This window comes from Orcinus orca, chromosome 6 (assembly GCF_937001465.1).
Source record: "Orcinus orca chromosome 6, mOrcOrc1.1, whole genome shotgun sequence".
Taxonomy (NCBI): domain Eukaryota; kingdom Metazoa; phylum Chordata; class Mammalia; order Artiodactyla; family Delphinidae; genus Orcinus; species Orcinus orca.
Window position 1 is genome coordinate 100,455,965 of NC_064564.1, and position 24,385 is coordinate 100,480,349.

At 50.7% G+C, this 24,385-nt stretch overlaps 2 protein-coding genes across 7 annotated transcripts in view; one reads left to right on the forward strand and one right to left on the reverse strand.

Moving 5' to 3' along the window:
- Positions 1 to 24,385, reverse strand: part of ALAD (aminolevulinate dehydratase) — a 117,638-nt gene that overhangs the window by 61,019 nt on the left and 32,234 nt on the right. The gene's annotated exons all lie outside the window — the stretch shown is intronic.
- Positions 1 to 24,385, forward strand: part of RGS3 (regulator of G protein signaling 3) — a 162,396-nt gene that overhangs the window by 42,857 nt on the left and 95,154 nt on the right. For 4 of the 6 annotated variants that reach the window (XM_049711818.1, XM_033427397.2, XM_004269311.3 and 1 more), the window contains 7 exons: positions 5,940 to 5,990; positions 8,651 to 8,709; positions 9,779 to 9,873; positions 10,845 to 10,913; positions 18,812 to 18,872; positions 20,079 to 20,169; positions 20,734 to 20,789. In XM_049711818.1, coding sequence (XP_049567775.1) covers positions 5,940 to 5,990; positions 8,651 to 8,709; positions 9,779 to 9,873; positions 10,845 to 10,913; positions 18,812 to 18,872; positions 20,079 to 20,169; positions 20,734 to 20,789 — 482 coding nt within the window. Of the gene's footprint in view, positions 1 to 5,939; positions 5,991 to 8,650; positions 8,710 to 9,778; positions 9,874 to 10,844; positions 10,914 to 18,811; positions 18,873 to 20,078; positions 20,170 to 20,733; positions 20,790 to 20,812; positions 23,295 to 24,385 lie in introns of those variants that run through there. The other 2 variants (XM_033427398.2, XM_004269308.3) reach the window with 2 other exon arrangements.

The window sequence follows — 24,385 nt, forward strand, 5'->3', positions numbered from 1 at the left end:
TCTTTATTAAGAAAAGGACGGACCTCAAAAACTGGGAGTCTTCTTTATCCTTAGTCATACTATGCTGATTTATCCTAGAACTGTATTTTCTTAACAATTTTTAAAATTGAAAAATTGCTTCAGAATTGAGATCAGATTTATGTCACACAATTGTGGAGGCAACATGGGTATGTATTAGTTAGCTACTGCTTCATAACAGGTGATCCCACTACGTATTGGCTTAAAAAACCAAACATTTTTTTATCTCACTGTTTCTGTGAGTCAGGAGTTTGGGGATGGCTTAGCTGGGTGTTTTTGCTGAGGGTCTCTCATGTAGGTTGCAGTCAAGATGTTAGCAGACTTATGCTGGCAGTGCAATCTACTTCTGGAAGGAAAAACAGCTTGGGAAGCCACATGAATATGAGGTTTCACAGGAAGCAGAGAGTCAAATGAACAGGGTTGAATTGATCCATCATGATTTTTATTCCACCACGGCAGCCCCCTCCTCACTTTTGTTCTGCCAGCACTTACCATCAAAAGCCAGGGCCGCTTCTCCAAATGGAACTCAAGGTTCTCCCTCCTCCAAACAAAACACTTGAAATTCTACAGGGCTACATCCTAAGAGCTGTGTGGCTCCAGTTCCCCAGCACCGCTACCATTTCTCCCTTAGAGGCAGAGAGTGAAATGCATGAACAGGGCATAACTCTCTCTGAGTGTTAGCGGCTGGCCAGGCTCCATGTAGACCCAACCTCCTTTGTATGTTTGTCCCGTTATCATCCTCCTTCCTGTGGCTTTTAACACATGACAGCTCTTAAATGGGGAATTGTTTTTGGGGCGAATTGAGTTTGGGGATGACTGCTGCTCCGTGCTAGCCAGGCAAGTCCCTCATAAATGTAGTCTCCGCACACCTCTGGGTGGTGTGAGCTCCTTCTAGGACACATTCCTGCTGACCCCTGTGTTCAGCAGTGGTGTGCAGCCCTCATCTTCTTGCTTCATTTTCTGAGTAGGTCTCTTCCTGACTGTGTCCTTAGAGTCGGAGCTCATCTTCCTGTGGCCCTCTATTTAGGAAGGTCTGGCGGATTAAATTTCTTTAGCTGGCTTCTATAACGTTTTTCCCATGGTGTCCAGTGAGTCCGAAACCCCCAAGTCCTGTACCCAGCAGAACATGGTTTCGTTGCTTTCTCTGCACTTTCTGAAGCTCACTCTCATCTGGTGTTTTTCCTGCCATATGGGACTCGTCTGTTCTCCCTTTACCTCTGGGCCCCCGCTCCCTGGTGACCTCCTGCAGCCTCTCTGGGCACCTGTCACCACCACCCTTTGCAGACAGAGTCGGTGCCCAACTGTAGCCCCATGGGAACTGGGGATGTGCCCTCTCCAGGGCTCCCGAACACCTGGTGAGGATGACTTCAGGCCCTCTAGCCTGAACTTCCTGCATATTCTCAGGCCACACCCTGAGCCTAGGGAGAAAGTAGGGATATTGACAAGACCACAGACTTGGGGGGCTTGATTAGCTGGTACCTAGACCAGCTGAAGCCCCCAGGGATTCAACCTGACTTCCCCTCCTCCTGGTGGTTCATTTCTCTAGACGTGAAGACATTTCTTGGAGCCCGCCCTCTCTTGGGCTTCCTCTTGGCTTCTCAAGCAGAGGGCAAACCTTGTCCTGTGTCTGATGGCTCTCTCTGCTCCTGGACCCCAGGGTTGCATTGGCAGAGCCATGGTGCATAGTTAGAGGGCCGTGAGTGTTCTGGAAAACCAGTTCAGTGCACAGGAAAGGTTTGGGCAGAGTTCTGGTCTCTAGTTCTGGCTCAGTCTACCCTGGTCCCTCTGGGCCCAGGGCAAGTCACCTTTCATCTCTGGGCAGGACTGTTCTGGCTACCAGGTGAGGAGGTTGGGCAAGGTGATTTCAGGAGTCTTAGACATTCGATGGAATGGACTAAGGGGGGGGACAGAGGGGACAGTCATGGCCAAGGGAAGGGTTCTCATTCTTCATCTTGCTCTCCCTCATCGGTGAGCCTGAGAATGGGCTGGGGTAGGGTGTGTACTGCCCTGGGGACTTGGAGCTTGGTCTGCTGGGTTTAGTTTCTCTGCTGTTACAGGGTGTAGGCGGGGCCTGGAAGAGGAGCTGCGTGGAGCTGTGCAGACTCATCTGATTTCTGAGTCAGTCTTCACCCCAGGCCCATCCTCTGCTCCAGCTCCACCCTTGACCTTGCTCACGCCCCTGTCCTAGCCACTGGGCTCTGAGTTTCCTGAGGGTAGGCACTGTTCAGATCTGCCCTTCCTCCCTCAGGCCTTCGTTCAGGTGCCCGGCAGATATTTGTCAAATGGAATTAGTGACCATTTGTGTCAGGAGATTTCTCGGTTCTGATTTCTGGGAAAGGGCCGTTGGAAGGGGATAGGTGTTGGGCAGCACAGTGGTTCCCACAGCTGTGGAAAGCCAGATGTGTTTGGGCCCGAGTCGGCTTTGCACTGGTAACAGTTTCAGAAAAAATGTGTTAAGTGTAGATGCCTTTGGGTCGATGAGATCCAGTCCATGGCTGCTGGCCCTGTTCATCTGTTTCCAGCCTCCTTCTCCCACCCCACGCTGGATCTGGGCCCAGGTTTTGTAGGAGGTTTCTCAGCTCTAGGAATCCCCAAAGTGGTAATTGCTCAGACCTTGAACTAATAATACCATGGATTCTCCTGGCGCCTTTCATCCAAGGACCTCCTCGCCCTCCAGCATTATCTGATCCCCACACAGCTCAGAAAGTGTGATAACCCCTATTATTAGCTCCACCTCACAGCCAAGGACATTGTGTCTCTGAGAGAGGAGCGTAGTTGGGTCTGGGGCTGGAGCAGACCTCCTGGGCTTCTGAGATCAGTGTCCTGGGCAGGAGAGCGGCAGGGATTTCTGATGGGTGAAGAGCTGGACCAGGGTTTGCTGCAGCCTGAATTGCTTGGGACTGTAGATTAAACACCCCAAAGTATGAGAGGCAAGATCATAGTGGTTGGTGGACTGATGTAGGGCTATGAGGCGTGGAGTTTCCCTCCTTTCTGTGCCATGCCTGCCCTTCTGCCAGCCAGCAACTAAGCGCGAGCCCCAACCACCCGTCCAGTTTCACGGGGCATGTCCAGAGATGAACAGTTGGGATGACGAGGGGTGTCTAACTGTGCCATGAGGAATGCTGGAGGGACTTCAGACTTTGGTGTAAAGGAGAGAGCCCAGAGACTGCAGAGTGAGGTCCAGTCAATGAAAGGTACTGAGAGATCACTTTTGGCTCAATGAAGATGAAGCATGGAACAATCAGATCTATCTCAAAAGGGACAGGGCTCTCATTGTGGAAAGCGAGCTCCCCATCACTGGAGGTGATCAAGCAGAGGCAGACAACTTCTAGACAGCGTTGTCATGGATGGAGCAGATGCAGGGCTTTCTGGATGATGTGCTGGTTTGCTGCAGGCTGGGAAGCCCTGCCCTTCCCCTGTGTCCACTGGGTAGATCCAGTTCAGTGGTTTCTTGAAGTTCTAGGAGGAGTCTATTGAATGGAGAGAAGATTTTTCCATGTGTCATTGAGGAGGAGGAGTGTGGTCCTAGCTCTCCTCTATCCATGCTGGAGAGCCACTGGGTGTCTGTGAGGATGACCTGATGTTCTGCTTTTTGCGTTTTTTTATACATTTATTTATTTATTTTTGGCTGTGTTGGGTCTTCATTGCTGCACGTGGGCTTTCTCTGGTTGCGGTGAGCGGGGACTACTCTTCATTGCAGTACGTGGGCTTCTCATTGCAGTGGCTTCTCTTGTTGTGGAGCACCGGCTCTAGGTGCGCGGGCTTCAGTAGTTGTGGCACATGGGCTCAGTAGTTGTGGCTCGCGGGCTCTGGAGCGCAGGCTCAGTAGTTGTGGTGCATGGGCTTAGTTGCTCAGCAGCATGTGGGATCTTCCCAGACCAGGGCTCCCACCCGTGTCCCCTGCATCGGCAGGTGGATTCTTAATCACTGTGCCACCAGGGAAGTCCCCCTCTTTCCTTCTTTATTTGTTTCCTCTTTATTTATTTTTTTTAAGTTTTGTTGAAATATAGTTGATTTACAATGTTGTGTTAATTTCTCCTGTATATATTTTTTCAAATTTTTGCATTATGGTTTGTCACAGGATGTTGACTATAGTTCCCTGTGCTATACAGTAGGACCTTGTTGTTTATCCATCCTATATATAATCGTTTGCCTCTGCCAATCCCAAACTCCCATTCCTTCCCTCCCCTACCCCTGCTCCCCCTTGGCAAACAGAAGTCTGTTCTCTATGTCTGTGTTTTTCCTCTTTAGTTTATTTTTAATTATAAAAGTACTATAGGTCATGGATATATTTGTACTGTTACAACAACTACAATAGTGATAGATTGAGATTCCTCTTGACTTCCCTCCCTCCAATTCACAGTCTCTTCCCTAGAGGTGATCACTGTTTTTAATTTGACATCCTTTCAGAACACACACACACACAGCACACCACACACACAGAAATATATACCATGTGTATTGTTCTGCAATTTGCTTGTTCCACTTAAAAACATGTCTCAATAACGTTCCTATTCCAGGACTTATACTGCTCCCCCATTGTTTATATCAGCCCATAGTATCCCACAACACAGCTATAGTTCGTTCATTTAACCATTTTCATATGGATGGATTTTTCAGGTGTTTCCAATTTTTTCCAGTGCTGTGGTGCCAGCCTTTGTGCACACTTGAGTTTTTGTCTATCATAGTTACCTGGAAGTATAACTGCTAGGTTGAATGCTAAGGACATTTATATTTAATAGATATTGTCAGAAATTACCCTCCATTTACACTTCCTCCAGCGGGGTATGAGGGTATCTGTTTTCCTGCATCTTTACCAACATTTGACATTATCGTCTTTTAGATTATCTGCCAATCAGATTGGGGGAAGGTGGTATTTTATTGTTAATTTGCATGTCTCAGATCTCCATGAAGTTGAGCATCTTTTTGCATGTTTATGGGCCATTTTGTCATCGCTGAATTTCCAATTCAATATCCTTTGCTTGTTTTTCTATTGTGTTGTCTCATAACTTTGTTTCTGATATGTTTAATTGTAACAGACATTTTAAAAGTCTTGTGGAGTCAGATTTATCTATCTTTTCCCTGTGGCCTCTGCTGTTTTGTGTTTTGCTTAAGAGGGCCATCTCCAAGCTTAGAAACATGTTCAGAGACTCTTCATTGTGCTCTGGGCTAGGGCTCCTCAACCTTTAATGTGCATGCAACTTCCTGGGGATATTGTTAAACTGTAGCCCTGAATTCAGGAGGCCTGGGCCAGGGCTTGAGGTGCTGAATTTTTAACTATCTTCCACAAGCTTCTTGTGCTGCTGGTTCTTGGACCTCACTTTGAGTAGCAAGGCTCTAAGCCAAGGTCAGAGGAAGCCTCCTCAGCTTTTCTTTAGGGAGGTCAGGATTCTGTGGAATGACTGGGGGCAGTAGCATTGACTTCGAAGGATCTCTCTGCCCACAGCTGATCTCTTTCCTTTTGCTTTTCCCCAAACTCATTCATCGTATGTCCTTGTATTGTTATTGCCTTCCCAGAACATAGCTAGCTGTCTGTCACAGCTGGAAAGCTTTGGCCAACCCCCCAGCATGGACTTCTGACTGAGACCCAGGATCCTTAACTCTCCAATCTAGCCTCACTGAGATGTGGATGCAACAACTTTTCTGGCTGTCCAACAGTGAGAGCTCCCCAGCATTGACCTGGGCTGCCTTGTAGTCAGCGCCCCGTCACCCGGGGGAGTAAGGATGGAAATCAGCACCGCTGGAGGTATTGACGTGGTGAGGAGGCTTAACTAGGTGGTTTCTGAGCTCCCTGCCAACCCAGAGACTGCATGAATCTTTGAATCGCTTCACAGGAACAGAAGCACATTCCCGTCAACGTCACTCCATTTTTCACCTGGCAAGGAAATGAGGTGAAGCTGTCTCTCTTGTCGTTTCCTCAGGTCAGCTGAAGCTGTCCATCGATGCCCAGGACCGGGTTCTGCTGCTCCACAGTGAGTATGGCTGTGTGCCGGGCTCACCGGGGAAGGTTGGGCTACTTGGCCTCCCGCGTGGAGCCAGGGCCGGGTGGAGGTATTACCATGGCCAAGGCTACTTTTTCATCTTTGTATAGTGTCCTGCTCTGTGTCTGTTGAAAACAAGTGTGTATTCACTTGGGACTCCTAGAGACATTTCCCTGGTCCTGCTCCGATGCAGGTGGAGTCCACAGCAGGCTGGAGCTGTCCCCGGGCACCTCAGCATCCTCCTTGGCCCCAGTGGAGAGGGGCCACAGGAGAGCTTCCCTGTCCTTCCTCTCGTCTTCCTTCCTTCCTTTCTTCTCTCTTTCTCTTTTTCTCATCCATTCATTCGTTCATTGATGGCAGTGTCACGGTTAAGGTCGCCACCTTTGGAACCAGACTGCTCGTGTCTGAATCCCAGCTCTGATACTTTCTTGCCAAGTGACCTTAAACAAGCTTAGTTTCTCATCTGCTGGATGGCAATAAAAGTACCTATGTTATGGGATGTGACAAGTATTAAAGGAGTCAATATTAGTAAAGTGCTTAGGACAGCGCCCAGCATGTGGTAAACCCTATATTAGTATTTGTTAAATAAGATAGAAAACCATAAATTCCAAAAATAGTGATTGAGCATTGGCCCTGTGCCAGGGGCTGGGGACACCAAGGAGAAGCACCCACTTCTGTCTGGGTGGCGCTGATAGGATGGTAGGAAGGCTTGGCAGAGGGGGCGATGCCCACACTCCATCCTGAGGGAGGACCGAGCCTGAGCCAGGCAGAGGGGAGCAGGAGGGCCGGGCACTTCACGCCGGGGGAGCTGCAGGTGCGAAGGCCTGGGGTCAGAGAGAGCACGACGCCCTTGAGGACTGTCTAACGTGCCCGCGGCGCAGCACAGGAGTGGGTGCAGGGGTGAGCTGGGACCGGGCCATGAAGGTCTGATGTGCCACCCAGAGGATTTTGTACTTTACCTGCCATTTATCCATTTGTTTATCCTTCTGTCCAGCACACAAATAGTTACTGGGCTTCTTTTGTGGCCGGCTCTTCTGTTTGGCCCAGCAGGCCCTGCCTGTCTCTCCAGCCTCCCTGGCTCTTGCTGTTCAAGGCACCCTCCGCCCCCCGTTCTGTCCGGTTTTGTGCCCTCCTCACCCCCCAATGCATCACGCTTGCTTATGCCCCTGCCTTCGCACCCTCTGTTCCTCGCCTCTGAGCCTGCCTTCTGCTTGAACTCCTTTTGAAGAATACGTCTCCTTCCTCTGATTTCGTAAGAAATATGCCTGCCTTAATCTCATTAAGACTCAGGAAAGAAGGCTCATTTTGGCTCATTTTTTCCCCTCCAGGAATCACCCCCTGACCCACCTGCAGGGCTGAGTTGGTTGCTTCCTCCTCTGTGTCCTCGTCACAGTCCTGACTACACTGTGTCACCCTGGTGTGTCCAGGATCTGTCTCCTTCAGTAGACGGCGAGTGTAGCGAGGGTGGGGACCATGTCTGCCTCAACTCCATGGCGGGGACAGGTAGACCAAGGGCTTCATCAGGCCTGGATCCCGCCCTCAAGAACCACACCCACAGGAAGGTCTCACGCAGGAACAGTTGCTAGGACACCAGGCAGAGGAGACCAGCAAGTGCCTGGGTCCTCCAGTCTTGGCCTTGGGGGGCCCAAGGTGAACTTCCCAAGGACCGGCAGAGGGGGGTTCTTTGCCTGCCAGAGCCTGACTCCAGCTGTGCAAACAGTTTTTGCCAAGTGCATCTTAGCCTCCCCCGGTCCATTCGTCCTGCACAGTTTGCTTTGGCTTCACCCCAGTCTTAGGCCCTTCATCACTTTCAGCCTGTTCCCCTCTCTCCTTTGGCTTCCCAGGCCTCACGCCTCAGACTACAGGGGCTGCGTCTGAGCCAAGCCCTAGGGCTCAATTAAAACCGAACAGAAAAGAAAATAGAAAAGAGGCTCAGCTTCTGTTAGGTCCACTGTCTGCTTTCTACAGACCTCAGGCAAACAAGCCACACTTGCTTTCGTGGCCAGACCTGCACCCCGCACCCGCCCCCCCAATCCCTTGCCTTTATTTATTCTTGTTTTCTTTAGCAAACCTTTCTTGAGCAGTTACCTTGCCGGGCACTCTACTAAGCACCTTAGACACATGATCTCGTTTAATCTGCACAACTACCACGTGGAGTGGATATTATTATCAGTAACCCATTATTATCACTGACCCATTACAAAATGGCAGATTCAGTCTCCTGGTGAAGCAACTTGCTGTGGCTCACGTGACTATGTCCTCCAACTCGGCCCTTCCATCCCAGGAGGCAGTCTTGTGCGGTGGAAGGAGCACTGGACTGGGAGTCAAGAGACAGGGATCTAAACCAAGCTCTGTCAGTCGCATTGCTCTGTGACTTTGGGCACGTTTCTTACTGTCTTTGGATGCCCCTCATAGCCTCATCGTCGCCATTAAATGAGGGGTTGGACTCCATAAACTTTACATTCCCTTTCAGGGAGTCAGGGAATTGAAAGCATCCTATCATGCCTCGGTGAAGGTGATGCCTGAGTGTGGGAGATGGTTGGAGTGGGCTAGACCAGAGAGGGGTTAATATCAGTGGTTGGTATGTAGCTTAAGAGCCTGGTAACGATCCTTCCCACCCACCCACCCCAACATTTTAATTCTCTGTTTAGTCATAGAAGGCAAAGGCCTGGTGAGCAAGGAGCCTGGCGTCTGTGATTCCTACGTGAAGGTATGTGATGAGCTGGAGGTGGGGTGGGGCGTGGTGAGGGACCACATCACCGGACTGAGTCCCAAGGTCCCAGCACACCTGTGGGCCTCGGGTCATTCGAGGTGGCAGCTGCGGTTACATCGTTTGGTCAGTAGGCGTTTATTAAGCCTAGTGACGAGGCCCTGAGCTGAGATGGACCCCCTTCCCTTAGCCCGGCTTGGTCTCTAGGGCTTCCTGCAAGCTCTGGAATCTTATGGGTGATCTTGTGCGTCACCCCATAGGGGAGCACTGTGAGCGTGTGGTTGACGGAAATCCACAGGCAATCCCAAGCCCTCTGGTGAAAAGCAGCATCTTCACCCCTCCCTTCCCCAAAACTAGAGGCAGCGTGGCAGTTTGGGTGGTGGGGTAGAGGGAGTGTCTCTGAGGGCTGCAGGATCCGTCTGAAAGGAGCCCTTGCAGTGAAGACAGAGGCCCCATAGGGGCAGGGGGCCTACTTCCAGCCGGAGCCAAAGGCCAGGCACCTCCCAGAGTGTGGCAGCCGGATGTCAGGTGCAGGCTTTGGTGCATCGCTCTGCCTTCTTCCCGAAGCCGCCAGGCTGCTCAGAGGCCCCTGTGGGCTGGGACAAGGTCAGGAGCGGGGTGGGAACCTGCGGCGGGGGATGCATGGCACTAGGACGAGAGCGTGGGTGGGGGGCCTTGGCAGAGGCTGGCCTGGAGCCTCCTGGGAAGGGAGCGCTCAGCAGCTGCTGGGAACTTAGAAGTGAAGAGGCCTTGTGCTTTGGGGGAACCTCTCTGCTTGGAGGAAGAGCAGAGATGGTCAAGTTGCACCCCATCTCTGCCTGGGCCTGGTGCTGCCTCCTGGGTACCACCCCTGTGAGGCCCTGTCCTGGCATCTGACTGCAGTGCCTCCAGCCCAGGGCTCCTCTTTCTTTCCTGGCATTTGATTGAGGACTCCACTCTGTCCGCTGCAGAAGCTGATTTGAAGAACACTTGGGAAGCCTTTAGCTTGGAGATGTGCAGAGTCAGCCACTGGGGTCAGGTGATTACATGGCTCTGAGATCGGCTAACCCTTACTTTTCTCCAATTCAAGATTTCTTTGGTCCCCGAAGATAATCGACTATGCTGTCAGAAGACGCAGACCATTCCAGACTGCAGAGACCCAGTCTTCCACGAGCACTTCCTCCTGTAAGAGTCTGGAGCAGCTGGGCCCTCGAGAGCAGAGGGAAGGAGTGTTTATCTGGAAACAGCTCTGTTTGCCAAATCTAGAATCAGATCTAAGCAGAAAAACAGTGACTTCTAAAGGATATCTTTGCTTTCTCATTTACTTTTGTCCTTGCCTCCCTGGCACCTGGCCCAGCAGCAAGGTCCACAGTGATACGGTATCATGTGGCTGGTTCTCATAACTAAAATGTCCAGCCTGAGGCTGGCAGCCCCTGAAAAAAGTAGGCAATTTCCCACTGTGCCTCAGGACAAACCTCCTTTAGCAGAAGGAATTTTCCAAGCTGAGGGATGTTTTGCCTCCCCTCCCGACTGTCCCCAACTTGCTAACCTCTCTGAGTCTTGGCTTCCTTATTTGTAAAATGGGGCTAATAACGTACCAACCTCAGAGAGTGGAGGTGTAAATGAGACAGTATAACACAGAGTGTCAGGTGTTATTGTTATTATTTCTTCCCCTCATCCCTGAACTCTGGGACCAATGGGAAGGTAATGGACATTTTGTATTTTCCTATTAGTGAAAACTAATCATATTTTGTTATTTTCCTTACTACACAAGGTAATTTTGCTTATTGTAGAAAAATAGAAAATATAGGCAAACAAGAAGAAGAAGAGAGAAAACACTCCAAGTCCTGCTACTCACTGATATGTTCTGTGGTATTTCTTTTCAGATCTTCGAATTTGTGTGGGTGTGTGTTTCCAAAGATGGCATTGTTCTATAGTATCGTGTTGTAACCTCCTTTTCATCCCTAACAATGTAATGTAAACTCTTTCATGAATGTAAATACTCATCTCCCACACTATCTGTGCTGTAGTTTATTTAACCAGATCCTATGGTTGGTATTCAGGTTATTTCCAAAATTTGCCCTGATGCTGGACTCCGTGGGTCTGGACTGGAGCTCGGCCCTGCTAACACACTGACTGTCTGGTTTGCTTTGCAGTCCTGTCCAAGAGGAAGACGAACAGAAGCGCCTTCTGGTCACAGTGTGGAACAGGGCAGGTGACTCCAGGTGAGGGGAACTGCTGAGCTGGAGGGGAGATCCTGCTCTGGGCTCATGGGTGGCAGCCAGGTGGCCAGCATACAGAAGGGGCTCAGTTAGTGCTTGTTGGATAAATGAATGGTGGTGGCTAAGTTTGAGAGGCTGCCGCTCCCCTGAGTCCCCGTCACTCCAGGTGATGCCAAGGATCGTGTTACCAACGTGCATTTGCTGAGCCCTTGGTATCAACAAGACGCTGTGTTGGCCACTGGGATGCCAACCAGCCTACATGTGGCTTCTGCTCTCAAGGCACCTACTTTCAGAAGAGGACACCAGGCTCTGCATGGAGGCAAATTACAGTCACAATACGCACAGGATCAGTCCCACAGGAGCAGAAGCTGCATGAAAAATGGGTCCATTTCTCTCTTAGTCACCACTGTACCCAGTGCCTAGCACGTAGATGTTTGGTGATTATTGGCTGAAGGAATAAAGGAACAAAATGAGTAATAGGACAGTAAGTGTGGGAAGAAGGAGAGTTCATCATGGGCTGAAGCGATCGAGGAAGGCTTCGTTGCAAAAAGTGGGACTTTGAACTTGGGGCAGAGCTCAAGAATAAGACAAGGAGAGTAGGCTGGAAAGGGCATTGCAGGCAGGAGCACAGCACGAGCAAAGGCAAAGAGGCAGGAACATGTGCGGGGGGCTCAGGCTGCCATGAGGAGGCCAGTTTAGGAGGTGCAGAGTTTTGTGTAGGAGAAACCTAACAGGTTTCAGGCAGCCCAGGACGCAGGAGGCAGATGTGGCCGTTAGTAATGGCGGCCAGTACAGAGCAAGGGAAGAGTGCTGGGTGGTGAGGGTGAGAATCAGCTGCTAAGGGAAGGGAATGGAAGTGGGTGAGAGCACTTGACTGCATGGCCTGCTGTGAGCAGCAGGGTCTCATTCAGCTGGTTCAGCCCGAGAAATCTGGGAGACTCTGTGGCCAGTAACATTTGTCCAATAATCGTAGAACAGAATGGTGACCGGAAAAGGGCCTAGGTGAATGAAAGCTCAGCTCACCAGCTTAGACCCAGAAATATTTTTGGGCTCAGTGCTTTTTGGTACCCTAAATCTGATAGCTAGTATGCTTTTAAAGTTGAGCCTTCCTCAACTTTCATAATGAAAGATTTGTCTTTCAATAGAGTATCATTTACTGATACTTTATCGTTTACTGATATTGTAAACAAGAGCAATCGTTTACTGGGTGTTGACCACAAGCCAGGGTTTAACAGTGCATTATCTCATTTAGTTCTTAAAGCAACTCTAAGGAAAGTGTGTTTTTGTCTTAAGTTTTCAGAAAAGGAAACTGAAGCTAAGAAAGGGAGTTACTCGCCTAAGTTCGCATGGCCAGGGAACAGTAGGGGCAAGATGGGAACCCAGGTATTTAGACCCTAGAGTCTTCAGTCTCAACCAGTAGAGTACAGAGGGCAGGGCAGGAGTGGAGAGGGATCTGCAAACTCATTGGTGTTGCAGGAGGGTCAATTACAAAGTAGGGAGTGACTGGAGGTAAGATGAAGAGGCTGGCATAAACCACATCGGATCATTCTGTAGGGTTTCTTTGGAGTGTGAATTTTCTCAGAAGGGCCAGTAGTTCTCAGTCCTGGCTATGCATCAGAATCACCTGGGATGCTGGTGAGGAACATAGGTTCCCAGGGAACACATCAGATTGATTAAGTCCGAATTTTCACGGGCAGGGCCTAGGAATCTGCACTTACCCGAGTTCTCAGGGTGACTCTCATGCAGCCAGCTTGGTGTTTGGGAATCTGGTGACGGGGAGATACTGAAGGGTGTTGAGCAGGTGAGTGACAGGTGTGTATTCTAGATCTATCACTCTGGTAGGTCTTTTGGAGGTTGGAGAGGAGCTGGGAGATTCTTGTGGTGACTCTGTGAGAGAGATGATGTAGGGATAGAGAGGAGGGAAACAGACCCAGGATATATTTAGGAGCTTAAACCAATAGTACTTAGCGGTGATCTGGCTGTGAGAACAGTGGGAGAAGTCAAGGATAACTCCTGGGTAGCTGGTGACGTCTTCAGCTAAGCCAGAGTGTACCGGAGGGGAAGGGGGAGCAGCTGTGGATATGGTGAGATGGAGGTGCCTGGAGGGCAGCCAGCTGAGAGCTGTGTTGGAGGGTTGCCTTTGCTGACCTGGAGCTCAGGGGAGAGAGAGGTCTGTGGAGATGTGGGAGCCGTGCCCGCCAAGGTGGTGGGTGAAATTTTGAGCAGGTGAGACCACCCAGGAAGACAGTAGGTGCCAAGGACGAAGGGTCAGAATCCAGCCTTGAAGGGATGGGCACAGGAAGGGAAAGCCCTGAAGGAGACAGAGGAGGAATGGCGGAGAGACAGAAGGACGCCTGGCGAGCCTTCTGGACGGAGGCAGACACCAAACTGGGAGTCGCCGCTCCCTCTGCTGTGACCACTCTCCTGCGAGAGCACAGTGAGCCAGGCGGAGCCTGCTGGAGAAGGGGCAGCAGTGCACTTGGCGGTTTTTGGAAAAGAAAGTGAGGCCGGGGAAAGTGAGTCAGCGCCCAGTGAGGCAGCGTGACAGAGGCAGTGTCTCTGCTTGTTGCCTATTTTGGGAAAGTGAGATTCCTTATTAAACAAAACAGGCAAACTCGTGGTCACAGTCCCAACCCGAAGCTCAAGAGGGACAGAGCAAGCTCAGGCAGACCTGCTTTCCCAACAGATGGCCCTGCCCAAGGTGCCAGCACCGCAGTGACCGGCTCAGCAGGTGGGAAGCATAGTATTGATCCATCCCTGAATGAGAAGGCCTCTGAGCTGGAGGAGACAGTACAGACTCTGTACTGTCCTGGGTACTCTGTGCCGAACACTCTCAGATCAAATTGTGCTACTCCGAAGGACGGACATGCAACTTCACAACATGAAGGACAATTACAGAAGGAAGGAAACAAACATTTATGAACTCTTCTCTGTGCCAAGCACTTTACATACATTATCTCAGTTAATCCTCACAGCGACCCTGAGAGGTAGGAATTATTACTGTCTCTCTCTTCAGAGAAGAGAAAACTGAGATTTACGAAGGCTAAGGAGCTTGCCCAAGGTTATATGATACCTCATATTTATTAATCACTTAATGTCCACTAAGTGTGTGGACATTAAGCATATTCCATGCATTTTCTAATTTAATCCTCACAACACCATGTAAAGTAGGCATTATTGATGTCTCTCTTTTACAGGCACAGAGAGGTTAAGTAACTTGCCCAAGGTAACACAGACAGCACGTGGTGAAAACAAGATGCAAATCCAGGTAGCCTGGTGCCAAACCACATTATAGTACACTTGACCAGCTCACCCAGGTGATAAAGGGCTCCAAAGCCATACCCTTTCTGTGTCAGTACACTTGTGCCTCAGGCCTCAGGCTACCTCTCATAGCATTTATAATGTAGTTTTATATAAATCATCCAGCTGAATATGTGGCAGTTACATTGTTTTAAAAAAATTATTTATTTATTTATTTAGGCTGCTCTGGGTCTTAGCTGCGGCACACGGGATCTTTGTTGCCACGTGTGGGCTCTTCGTTGCAGGATGAGGGATCTTTAGTTGTGGCACGCAGGCTCTTTTAGTTGTGGCATGTGGGCTCTTTTAGTTGCAGCATGCGGGCTTTAGTTGCGCCGTGCGGGATCTAGTTCTCTGACCAGGGATCGAACCCCTGCCCCCTGCATTGGGAGCACAGTCTTAACTACTGGACTGCCAGGGAAGTGTCCCGTCAGTTAGGAAATGAAAAGGGGGCATCTGTTTCATGAATTCTCATGATCCTTCCAGTTATGGCTGTAAGTTTGTATTAGAGAAGCAAGATGATCTACAAGGAAGTTCGGGGGGTGCTGGCTGATTTCAGCTCACACAGTGGTTTCAGCTCTTGGTGGGAGCTGAGGAGAACCAGGCCTCAGAGCAGTAGACTTTGGCTTGGCTCCAGCTCGCTATGAGGCTGTGGGTAGGTCCCTTCCCTGCTCTGGGCCTCATTTTCTTCACCTGTAAAATGCAGTGATCTCAAAGATTTCTTTTGGCTTGCAGGTTCTGTGAGTTTTTAAGAAATTATAGACATTTTCAAACATATGCAAAGTTAGAAAATAGTATGTAATAAACCCTCACATACTCATAGCCCAGCTTCATCCGTTATCAATATATGGCCAATTTTATTTCATTTATGCCCTCACCCACTTTCCCCTCCTCCAGTGGATTATTTTAAAGCAAATCCCAGACATCATCTCATCTCAGCTATATAAATCTCTAAAAGATGGCTTAAGAAAACAACCACAATGCCATTATCACATTTAAAAATTAGCAGTAACTCCTTAATATCACTGATTATGGAACTGAACTACTTAAAAGTTTTGTTTGATGATATGGTAGAAGCCAAACTGAAGCTTCTAGTGTCAATCATAGTGTTTTCAGAACTTGTGGTCAGAGAACAATCTTAGAGAGAATTGTAATGTTATGCACCAAGTTAAAAAAACCCCAAAACACACACAGCATGTGTTTGAAAAGCGTAATCTTTTATGCTAATAGTAATTACGTACATGGAGAGGCTGCTTGCTGTGTGTCGCACGCTATCCTGGGTACTCTGTGCTCTTTCCTTTAAACTATTTTATAAAAAACCTCAGTGCCAAGTGCAGTGCCATAAAGTTAGAAAGCTTGTGACCAGAGGTGGGGACTGAGCTTAAGGAAAGAAAAAATGATTGGAAAAATATTGTGCGATTTAAGCCATCAAATTAAAAATAAATTGAGATTAAATGGGATAAGTCTGTAACAGAAATAGTTTAAGCCCCTGAGAGAGAGAATTAAAGTGCATTCTCTTAAAATAATGCATTTTCATTTTGTAGCGGGTCTCCTACCCTGTGCTCAAAAGTAAACTGAGCCAAGTACAGCCATCCCTCTGTGTCCATGGGGGTGTTCCAGGACCCCTGTGGATACCAAAATCCACGGATGCCCAAGTCCCTTTATATAAAGTGGTACAGTATAGTCGGCCCTCCGTATCCATGGGTTCCGCATCCTTTCATACGGAGGGCTGGCGGTACTATTGCCCTTGAATGTTCCATGAAGCCTTACCTCTGAGCCTTTGTACCAGCTGTTGCCTTTGCCTGAAATGCTCTTCCTTTCCTTCTCTTTGGCTTAACTCTTTAGGCCTTCTTTGAGCATCTCAGTCCTAAACTACCTCTTGCCTCTCTAAGCTTTCAGCATTTGTTGCCTGTACTGTTCATCTCTCAGTCTCACTCTGTCTAGTGACATCCCTTGTATTGCTGTCTTGAACTGGTATTTAAATTCCTGAATGTTTGTCTTGTTTCCTTAATGCTGCAGCTCCTTGCCCAGTGCCTGCCAACGTGGGCATGATGGATTCATCCGTTTGTCAAGGCTTCACTGAGCTTAGGGTTTGGCATTCAGAAGTACCCAAGGCTTGGCCCCTGAGACTTTGTGCCTAGAGAAATTTCAGGCGGTGTCCCAAGTTTATTACCTGACCAGTGTATTACCGTGTACTCAGGCTGCATGTAGAAAAAGTCTTTCTTCTTCCAAAGGTTTTCAAAAACAGGCTTCAGAAGTAGCTAATTGAAGAACACTTAGAGGTTCCTGCTTATGGACATTAACTGTGACCATTTGCTTGGCCTAAATTATCATGAAATCATTGGAGGCCCCTTAGCAGGAAGCAAAGCTCACGGGAGGCTATTAACCATTTAGTATTCTCTAAGCACCAGGGGGTGAAATTTTCCACTTACTGAAGAGCAGGGAGAGGCAGCCTTTATTACAGCTAAAGCATCCTGCCTGGAGATTTAGAAAGTTACAGCCATACTCAGTGTGAAAGAAAAGTGTACAGCAAGGCGGTGTGGGCACCTAGATACCAGCTGGGTTGCTTTTGAATGTGTTGACACACAAAATTAAATCAGTGATGAGGACTTTGGCAAAGTCTTGACAAGGCTTTTCTGGGATGTCAGCTCAGGTGAGTGTCTGCCACTCATGTTGGTCACTGCAGCTGCCCCTCCATTAATGCTGACTTGGCCACTTGCCAGGAGGGAGGAGTATTTGTTTTTGGTGCTGGGTGGGCAGGTGGATGTGGAAGGGTCGCTTTAATGGAGTGACTACACTGTTCTCTATCGGTAGATGGTTAATATGGCCTGGTAGGATGGGAGGGGGCAAAGAAGGAGAAGAGAGCAGGTGCAGCCCGGGCTGCAGGAAAGCAGGGGCAGGAAGAGAGAGCTGGGGGCGGGGGTGGTAGCAGAGTGAGAGTAGCTGGGGAGACACGGCCTGGTGCAGAGTGTGCATCTGTGGGGGAGGGGTACCAGCTTTGAGAATCCATCCCCAGCATTCTGCATCCCTGGCCCTCAATCGGCTTGGCTCCCGGCAAGAAGCCAGTTTTGTTTTGCTTAGGACTGTCAGGCGGTAGGCTGCCACCCTTTCTGGAGAATCCAAACAAAATGTATTTATAAAGTTGTTGTACACTACCGGTCCTCGACTGGGGCAGGCACAGGTGGGTGCCCTGTAGGATCCCCTGGATAGCTTTCTCCAGACCCCCATGCGCAGACCCCACCTTGGACATACTGAGTCTGATCTCAGGAGCAGGCTCTGGGGCACAGGACTTGGACAGGCTCTTCAGGGTGTTCTGTGGACTTGTTCAGGCCCCCTTAGACCGGGCTCCGAGGAGGCACGTCTCCAGGGAGTTAGTTCACTACCCATCTGGGCAGCTCATTACATCCTTGGCTTTGATATGGTGCCTTCCCCAGAATATGCTGAATCCCTCGTCTGTGTGGGTCCCTCACATATTGAAGTCAACCATCAGGGTTCTGCTCCAGTCTTAATACCCATGTTGTTTCTTGATTAATAGCTATTAAACCAATCTCTGAAGAGGCCTGAGTTGGCGATATGCTAAGAGAGAAGAGGTAGGAAAAAAAAAAAAAAGCAACTCTAGTGTTAGGGTAGAGAAAGGTGTGGTAGAATAGAAGTACTTTCAAATACATTTATACTACTTTTTTTTTTTCTGATTTCTAAAGTAGCGCTTGTTCCCAGTGAAAATTTAAAAACAGTAAAAACCCAAAGGAGAAAAGAAAAACCTTTCTATTCCTACCTGCCAGATACACCCATTGTTAATATTTTGGTGGACATCCTTCTCATTAAACTATAGATTTGTAAACTTGCTTTTATCTCAAAATAGCAATATTATTTTTGGCATTTCATTAATATTCATCTATGCCATCACTGTTGGAAGCTGCCAGGTATCAATCAGTCCCTCAGTGTTGCACATTGGAACTCAATGATGGACATGTTTCAGGAACTTTGAATTACCCTTAGTCAAGTAGGACCCAAATGGACTCAGCCTGTCTGCACAGAGTGACATTTCCATGAGTCCTGACCCTGGCTCGTGTGTACTGGCCCACTGGCAGCCAGGTCAGGGTGCTCTTGGCAACTTTCGTGTGCCAGGTTGGTTTGGACCTTGACCTGGAACTGTCCCAGCGCTGCCCAGGTCTTGCCTGGACCTAAGACAAAGCCTCTTGAGCTTGAGGTCCCATAACTTTTCTCCTGGATTGAGCATCACCAGCAGACGTGGGAGCTGAAATTCCCTTTGGGGACTGGCTCTTCAGACCTACCAGCACCAGAACAGTTCAAACCTCCGAGGTAACTCTGAGCTTCTGTGGTTGGCTTCCCATGGGACTCTACTACTAATGAGTCCTGTGACCTTGGCAAGGGGATCAACTCAGCCTCAGTTTTTTCCTCTGTGAAGTGGAGAGAATAGCTCCAGCCTCACTCACAAAGTTGGAAAGATCAAATGAGACCATGCAGGTAAAAGTGCTTCGTAAACCACAGTGCGTCAGGCAAACCTATGTTACACTTGACAATCGACCTCCCGATGTGGTGCAATGAAAAGGTGCTCACTCGAGCTTCTCTTGTTCTCCCAGACAGAGTGGACTCATCGGCTGCATGAGCTTCGGGGTGAAGTCCCTCCTGACTCCGGACAAGGTGGGTCCTAGGGAAGCTTCTGGCAGGGTCAGGCCACCTAGGCCAGGGCTGGTACAGGCAGAGGCCTTTGTCTGGAAGCCCTGCGGCGGGGCTTCAGTGAGATGGTGCCCCACTGAGACAGTGCCCCCAGGCCTGATAACAACACTGTTACCGGTGTGACCAAGGGTCTGGGTTCCTGCCTTGGCTCATTCTTGTCAGAGACCAGTTGTTAGGCGGCTCCAAGTCTTCCCAGAAGGCTCTAGGTCTGGTGTCTTCCCTTAAGAACACAGGCAGGTCCCTCAGAGCTCAGAGCACTCCCTGCCCTGGAGGATGAGGGACGGGTGCTTCTCGTGGTCTGTTCCAGGGGTTGCCTTGACGTTGTTTGCCAGGTCTCAGGTTTCTGGGCCTAGCAGGTGCTCAGGGATGGAGTGAGCATCCTCTGTGGAGCTTTTCTTCAGGCTGGGTGAGGACTCTGGGACCTAGAGGCCCCTCCGTCTGGGTGGCCAGACCCTTACGCAGCTCTACTTGGATGGCGCTCCCCGCGTTGGAGGCTTTTGAGCAGGGGAGGGATGTGCACCTCTTGCATATCCCTGGAGATGTCCTGGTGGCCTGCTGCAAGGAGTTGCCAGGTGGCCCTGCCACCCAGCTCTGTGTCCTGGAAGTGAAGTCTGGGGTAGGTGGCTGAGGACCCTTTGTCCTACATGTGGGTCCCAACTATCTTGTCTTGACTGCAGTCTTGGCCTTATTCCCTCTTGGGAGAAGATGTCTGCCCCTGGGGACTGCTCAGGGGCCTCAGGATGCCTGCTTTCTGGCCTCTCCCTCCCTCCCTCCCTCCCTCCCTCCCTCCCTCCCTTCCTCCCTTCCTCCCTTCCTTCTGTTCTGTCAACATTTATTGGGCTCCTGCTGTGTACCAGGCACAGTGCTAGGCACATCAAGGAGCCTGTGCACAGCCTAGTGGGGGAGGCAAGCCTGTGAGTAGACTTGTTCTCCAGGGACAAGAGGCGTGGGAAGTCGGCAGAGGGGAGGATCATCTCTGCCTGGAGCATCAAGGAGGGCTTCCTGGAGGTGGGAAGCGAGGGTTCGGGGAAGGGAGGCTGGAGTGTGTGTGTCTGCAGAGACGCTGCTCCTGAGGAGGCTGTCCAGCTGCTGCTTTTTGACGGGGATTGGTGGCTGCCTGACCTGTGCCCTCTGTCTCCTCTGAGCATGTCACGCCTTCTCTTGTGACAGGAGACCAGCGGCTGGTACTACCTGCTGGGAGAGGACCTGGGCCGGACCAAGCACCTGAAGGTGGCCAGGCGGAGACTGCGGCCCCTGAGAGGTGCATGCCCACCACCTTCAGTTCTGCCCAGACATGCCGACCCCCAGGGCTCCCCCCACTCCACTGTGTAGTAGCCTCAGTCCCTGTGTTTTGTGGCATGTGTCACCCTAGGCTGCCATCAGACCCTGGGTCCAGGGACTTCTCACGAGTGCTTGCTAGAATGCAGCCTGCAGGCAGCCTCATGCCCATGACTCCTTTATTTATGTAGCTCATGGAGGGCTGGGCTTTTGGACCTTCCCGTGTGGCCATTCCTCAGGGTCCGTGGTCTCAGGATCCCCTCTGGGCTGCCTGGCTGACCTTGGGGCGCCCACCTCTGCAGACAGGCCATGTGGGCCCTGCTGTGGGTCCTGAGGATTCTCCCCTTCTGCTCTGTCCTTCCCATGCACCCATCTGTCTCCTGAGCCCCTGCCTGGCCCGAGCCTGGGCATTCCCACATCCTGGGGGCCAGCAGTGACCTTGTCCTCCACATGGGCCTGGCACCCTGGCCTCATCCTCTGGGTGGTCTGTGGAACGGGCACTTAGATGCCAGCAGAAACTTTCTGACTCTGCTCTGTCACCTTCCAGACCCTTTGTTGAGACTGTTGGGAGGTGAGGACACCGAGAACAGGGAGAAACTCAAGGTAGGTGGGGACAACCTGGGCAGGACTGACGGGCCCTGAGCACTGCTCTGGGCTCTAACCTGCTTCTGGTCAGTCCCTTGGCCCAGGAGACCCCTAAACAGGGCAGCACTCGGTGACTGAGACTCAGATTCACTTGGTGCTTGGAAACTCAGCAAGTTGTGCATTTTTAAGAGGTTATTTCTGGTGCTTTTCTCGGGTTACTCAAGCTTGGGGCAGGAGTGGGGAGAGAGCCGGGCCCCGGCCCCTGGAAATAGAGGAGTCTGGGTTGTACTGACTTTTGGTCTCTTGAAGCCGAGTCCTCCCTTTCCTGCAGGCCCCCTCAGGCCCCTTGCCTCCCCTGCCACTGTGGCCCAATTCCCCTTCCGGTTTGGCCCCCTTGATATCAGGGAGCAGCTGTGAGTCTGAGCCCGAGACCGATGCGTCCTCACTTCATTAGGGCTTTGAAGCTAGAGAGGAACCTTCCTGTAGGGATTTTGGGGAATTCATCCAAATTTGTCCCTTTGCAGGCCATGGCAGGTGATCTCTGCTTTTCTCTAACCACTAAGGGAGGGAGAAACAAGCCCCCAGTGCTGAGTAGCCCCTCGGTTGTTATCTAACATGACCCTCACTCCCACCTCTGAGGTGGTTGTTACTACCCATTTCACAGATGAGTGAGACTTGTAAGGTTCAGAGATGTTAGGTCACTCTCTGTGGTCACACAGCCAGCAAATATGCCTTCTGGTATGGCTGTCTCCTGCAAGTGGCCTAGTTGGGAAGATACGACAGTGATATTTTCCATGATAATATATGACACTTAGGTGTATTATTAGCTACAAGACATTTCCCCTTTCATTCACTCAAGTCATTCACTCATTCATTCATTAAGTATTTATTGAACATCTATGTGGGCTAGGCCTTGTGCCGGGTGCCAGGATATAGCTGTCAAAGATCCCTGCCCTCACAGAGCATACAGGCTAGGGCTGCACTGCCCATTATGGCAGCCGCTAGCCACCGGTGGCTACTGAGCATTCGAAATTGTGGCTAGTATGAACGAGGACCTGAATTTTAAATTTTATTTTAAAATTTATACTGCACCTGTGTCTAATCACTACCATATTGGATAGTACAGCATTAGAGTAACTTGCTGGATCTCTGTTTTCCGTGGCTTCATTACAAGTTTAAAAGCTTTCTTCCAGCTTCAGTGGGGGAGCTGCAAAGGCCTTTCTCCCTCTCTGTGTACATGCCGAGCACAGAGAGGACAGTGACCAGGGAGTCTCCCTGGGGATTTGTGAGAAGTGCCCGGACATCGACACTGCAGGTTTCTAGGTGGCCTGGGAGAGTCCTCCTTCGTGCCGGGCTCTGCACACAGGCCCTGACCTCTGGGGCCGTTGTTCTGAGGGCGTTTGATTTTCCTCGGCTTGCACACGCAGAGATGTCCGTAGGGCTCAGCAAGGTGTGGGCGATCGTCAGAGACTTGGTTAGAGCAGGGGGAGAATCTCAAGAGGTGACCTGTTCAACTCCCTCTTCGTGTGTGTGGAGGGATGGAGGCTTAGAAACCTGGGTGGCCTGACCACTGTCACAGTAACGAGAGCTGGGCTGGACCAAGGGACACTCTCTGGCATGAAGGATGTGAGTGGCTGGGTAGTTTTCCTCAGGGGCTCTGAGGTTGGTGGAAGGGGCTCTAGGCTCACCAGGCGCTGCTCTACAAGGCAGGAATCAAGACTGGGGCTCTGGTCCCAGCTCCACCCCACCCTGCTGTGTGATCTCAACTGCTCAAGGCCCCCACTTCTTCACCAGTAAAAAGAGGACGCTGGATTATCTAGTGATTGGAAATCCCTTCCCAACTTGACTTTATGGTCTGTCATCAGATCCTTCAAGCAGCCCACAAACATGGATGAGGAAACTGACTTTTAAGTAGCTTCTGAGTGGCAGGCAAACTCCAGATGTTTTGTATTCCCTGTCTTGACGTGGGATGTCTGTGGGAGCAAAGCATCCTTAGGTTCTTAGGCTGAGTTAGTTCCCTGCATTTGTACCAGGGATCCTGGGATTTGCAGGGGGAGGCGGCGTTGTTACAGAGTGGGCCGTGTTTTCTGCCTGGGTTCTCCTCCAGCCAGGGGTGTTTGTGAGAACACTGGAATCACAAAGTGGCCCATGGCGGAGAATGCAGCCAGAACAAAGGCGCCCTCTCCCCGCCGGGGCCCGGGGAATACTAACTAGTTGACAGGAATTTTAATATAAAACTCTCCCTCTTCCTTGTCATTCGGAGGTTTCAGGAAGCCTTCGGGCTTATCGTGCAGAGGCACACAGCACAGACAGGGCTTGGGGAGGTGAGAGGTGATTTCCTGCCATTCTTCTGCGGGGCGGGCTTCCCAGGGCGGTCATGCCAGGCTGACGGGGCGCAGTGCGGGCTCCCACTGCTGGGGGGGAGAGCCGGGTTTTCATGGGGCGGCAGTCGAGGCAGGACCCGCAGCCATGAACCGCTTCAATGGGCTCTGCAAGGTGTGTTCGGAGCGCCGCTACCGCCAGGTGGGTGCTTGGCCCCTTGGGGGGTGCATGGGGTGTCATTGGGGGTCAGGGGTGAGGGCTCACCGAGCAGGACTTGTCTTCCCACAAGGCCTTTCTTGCCTCCTCCTGGCCCCTTGCAGGTTCATTGTGATCTGGGGGGGAGGATAGAGGCAGGAACTGGCCCCAAGGTGGCCTTTACCTGCCGCCCCTCTTTAGGGGCAGACGAGGCCAGCTCTTCGCCATCCTAACCACTGACTGGGTGGTGTCCATGGTGAGATTATCTAGTTGATTTTCTGTCATTTTTATTTGGGAGGAGTGTGGGTTAAAAAGAGCATCCCAAGCCTGAGATCGTAAGTGGCTAGGTTGCTGAGCAGCTGGATTTGTGTTTTTTTGCTAACTTTCCCTACTTCTGATGGGACGGCAGTGCCTGTCCTGTGTTGTGTAGGTGTGATTGTGTTCTAGCGTGTGTTGGTGTGTGCTTGTGAGCGAGGTAGGATGTGTCTGCATATATGTGTGCACACATGATTTTCCTCCCAGGTGGCTGTGATGCCTTGAAGTGGGTCCGGAGTCCTCTGGCTCCAGAGCCCAACTTCACGGAGAGGGCTTGGCCCTCAGCCTCCAGTCTCAGGATGTGGGGCAGAGTGGGAGTGATGATCCCTTAGCCCCCAAGACTCTTCTGGAACTGTGAGGGACATTTTTTTTTCTTATAAAAAGGGCATGGTGTCAGACAGGGTGAAGGCAAGGGATGTCCAGATTTGGGGAATGTCCAAGCTGATGGGACTCTGGAATGGTTCTGATTTTAAAAGTATAGAAAAGTCCCTCTGTGTTTTAATGACCAGCCTGGAATCTGGGTCCTGAACTCCTTCAAACTGGCAGACTTAGGTCTCAGGGAGATGCTCAGAGGGGCCTCCTGCACCGTGAGTGGGACACGTGTGTTCTCTCTCCAGTCCCCAGCTCTCAGGGCCCTCCCGCACTCCTGGAGCCTGCAGAGACGCCCCTGTGACGCTGGCAACTGGATGGCGGGGTGGTGAGGCACAGAGGGCACTGGATGGGAGGTCGAGAAGTCCTCGGTCACTTGGGACTACAGGCCTGAGGACCGGGACCCTCTGGCA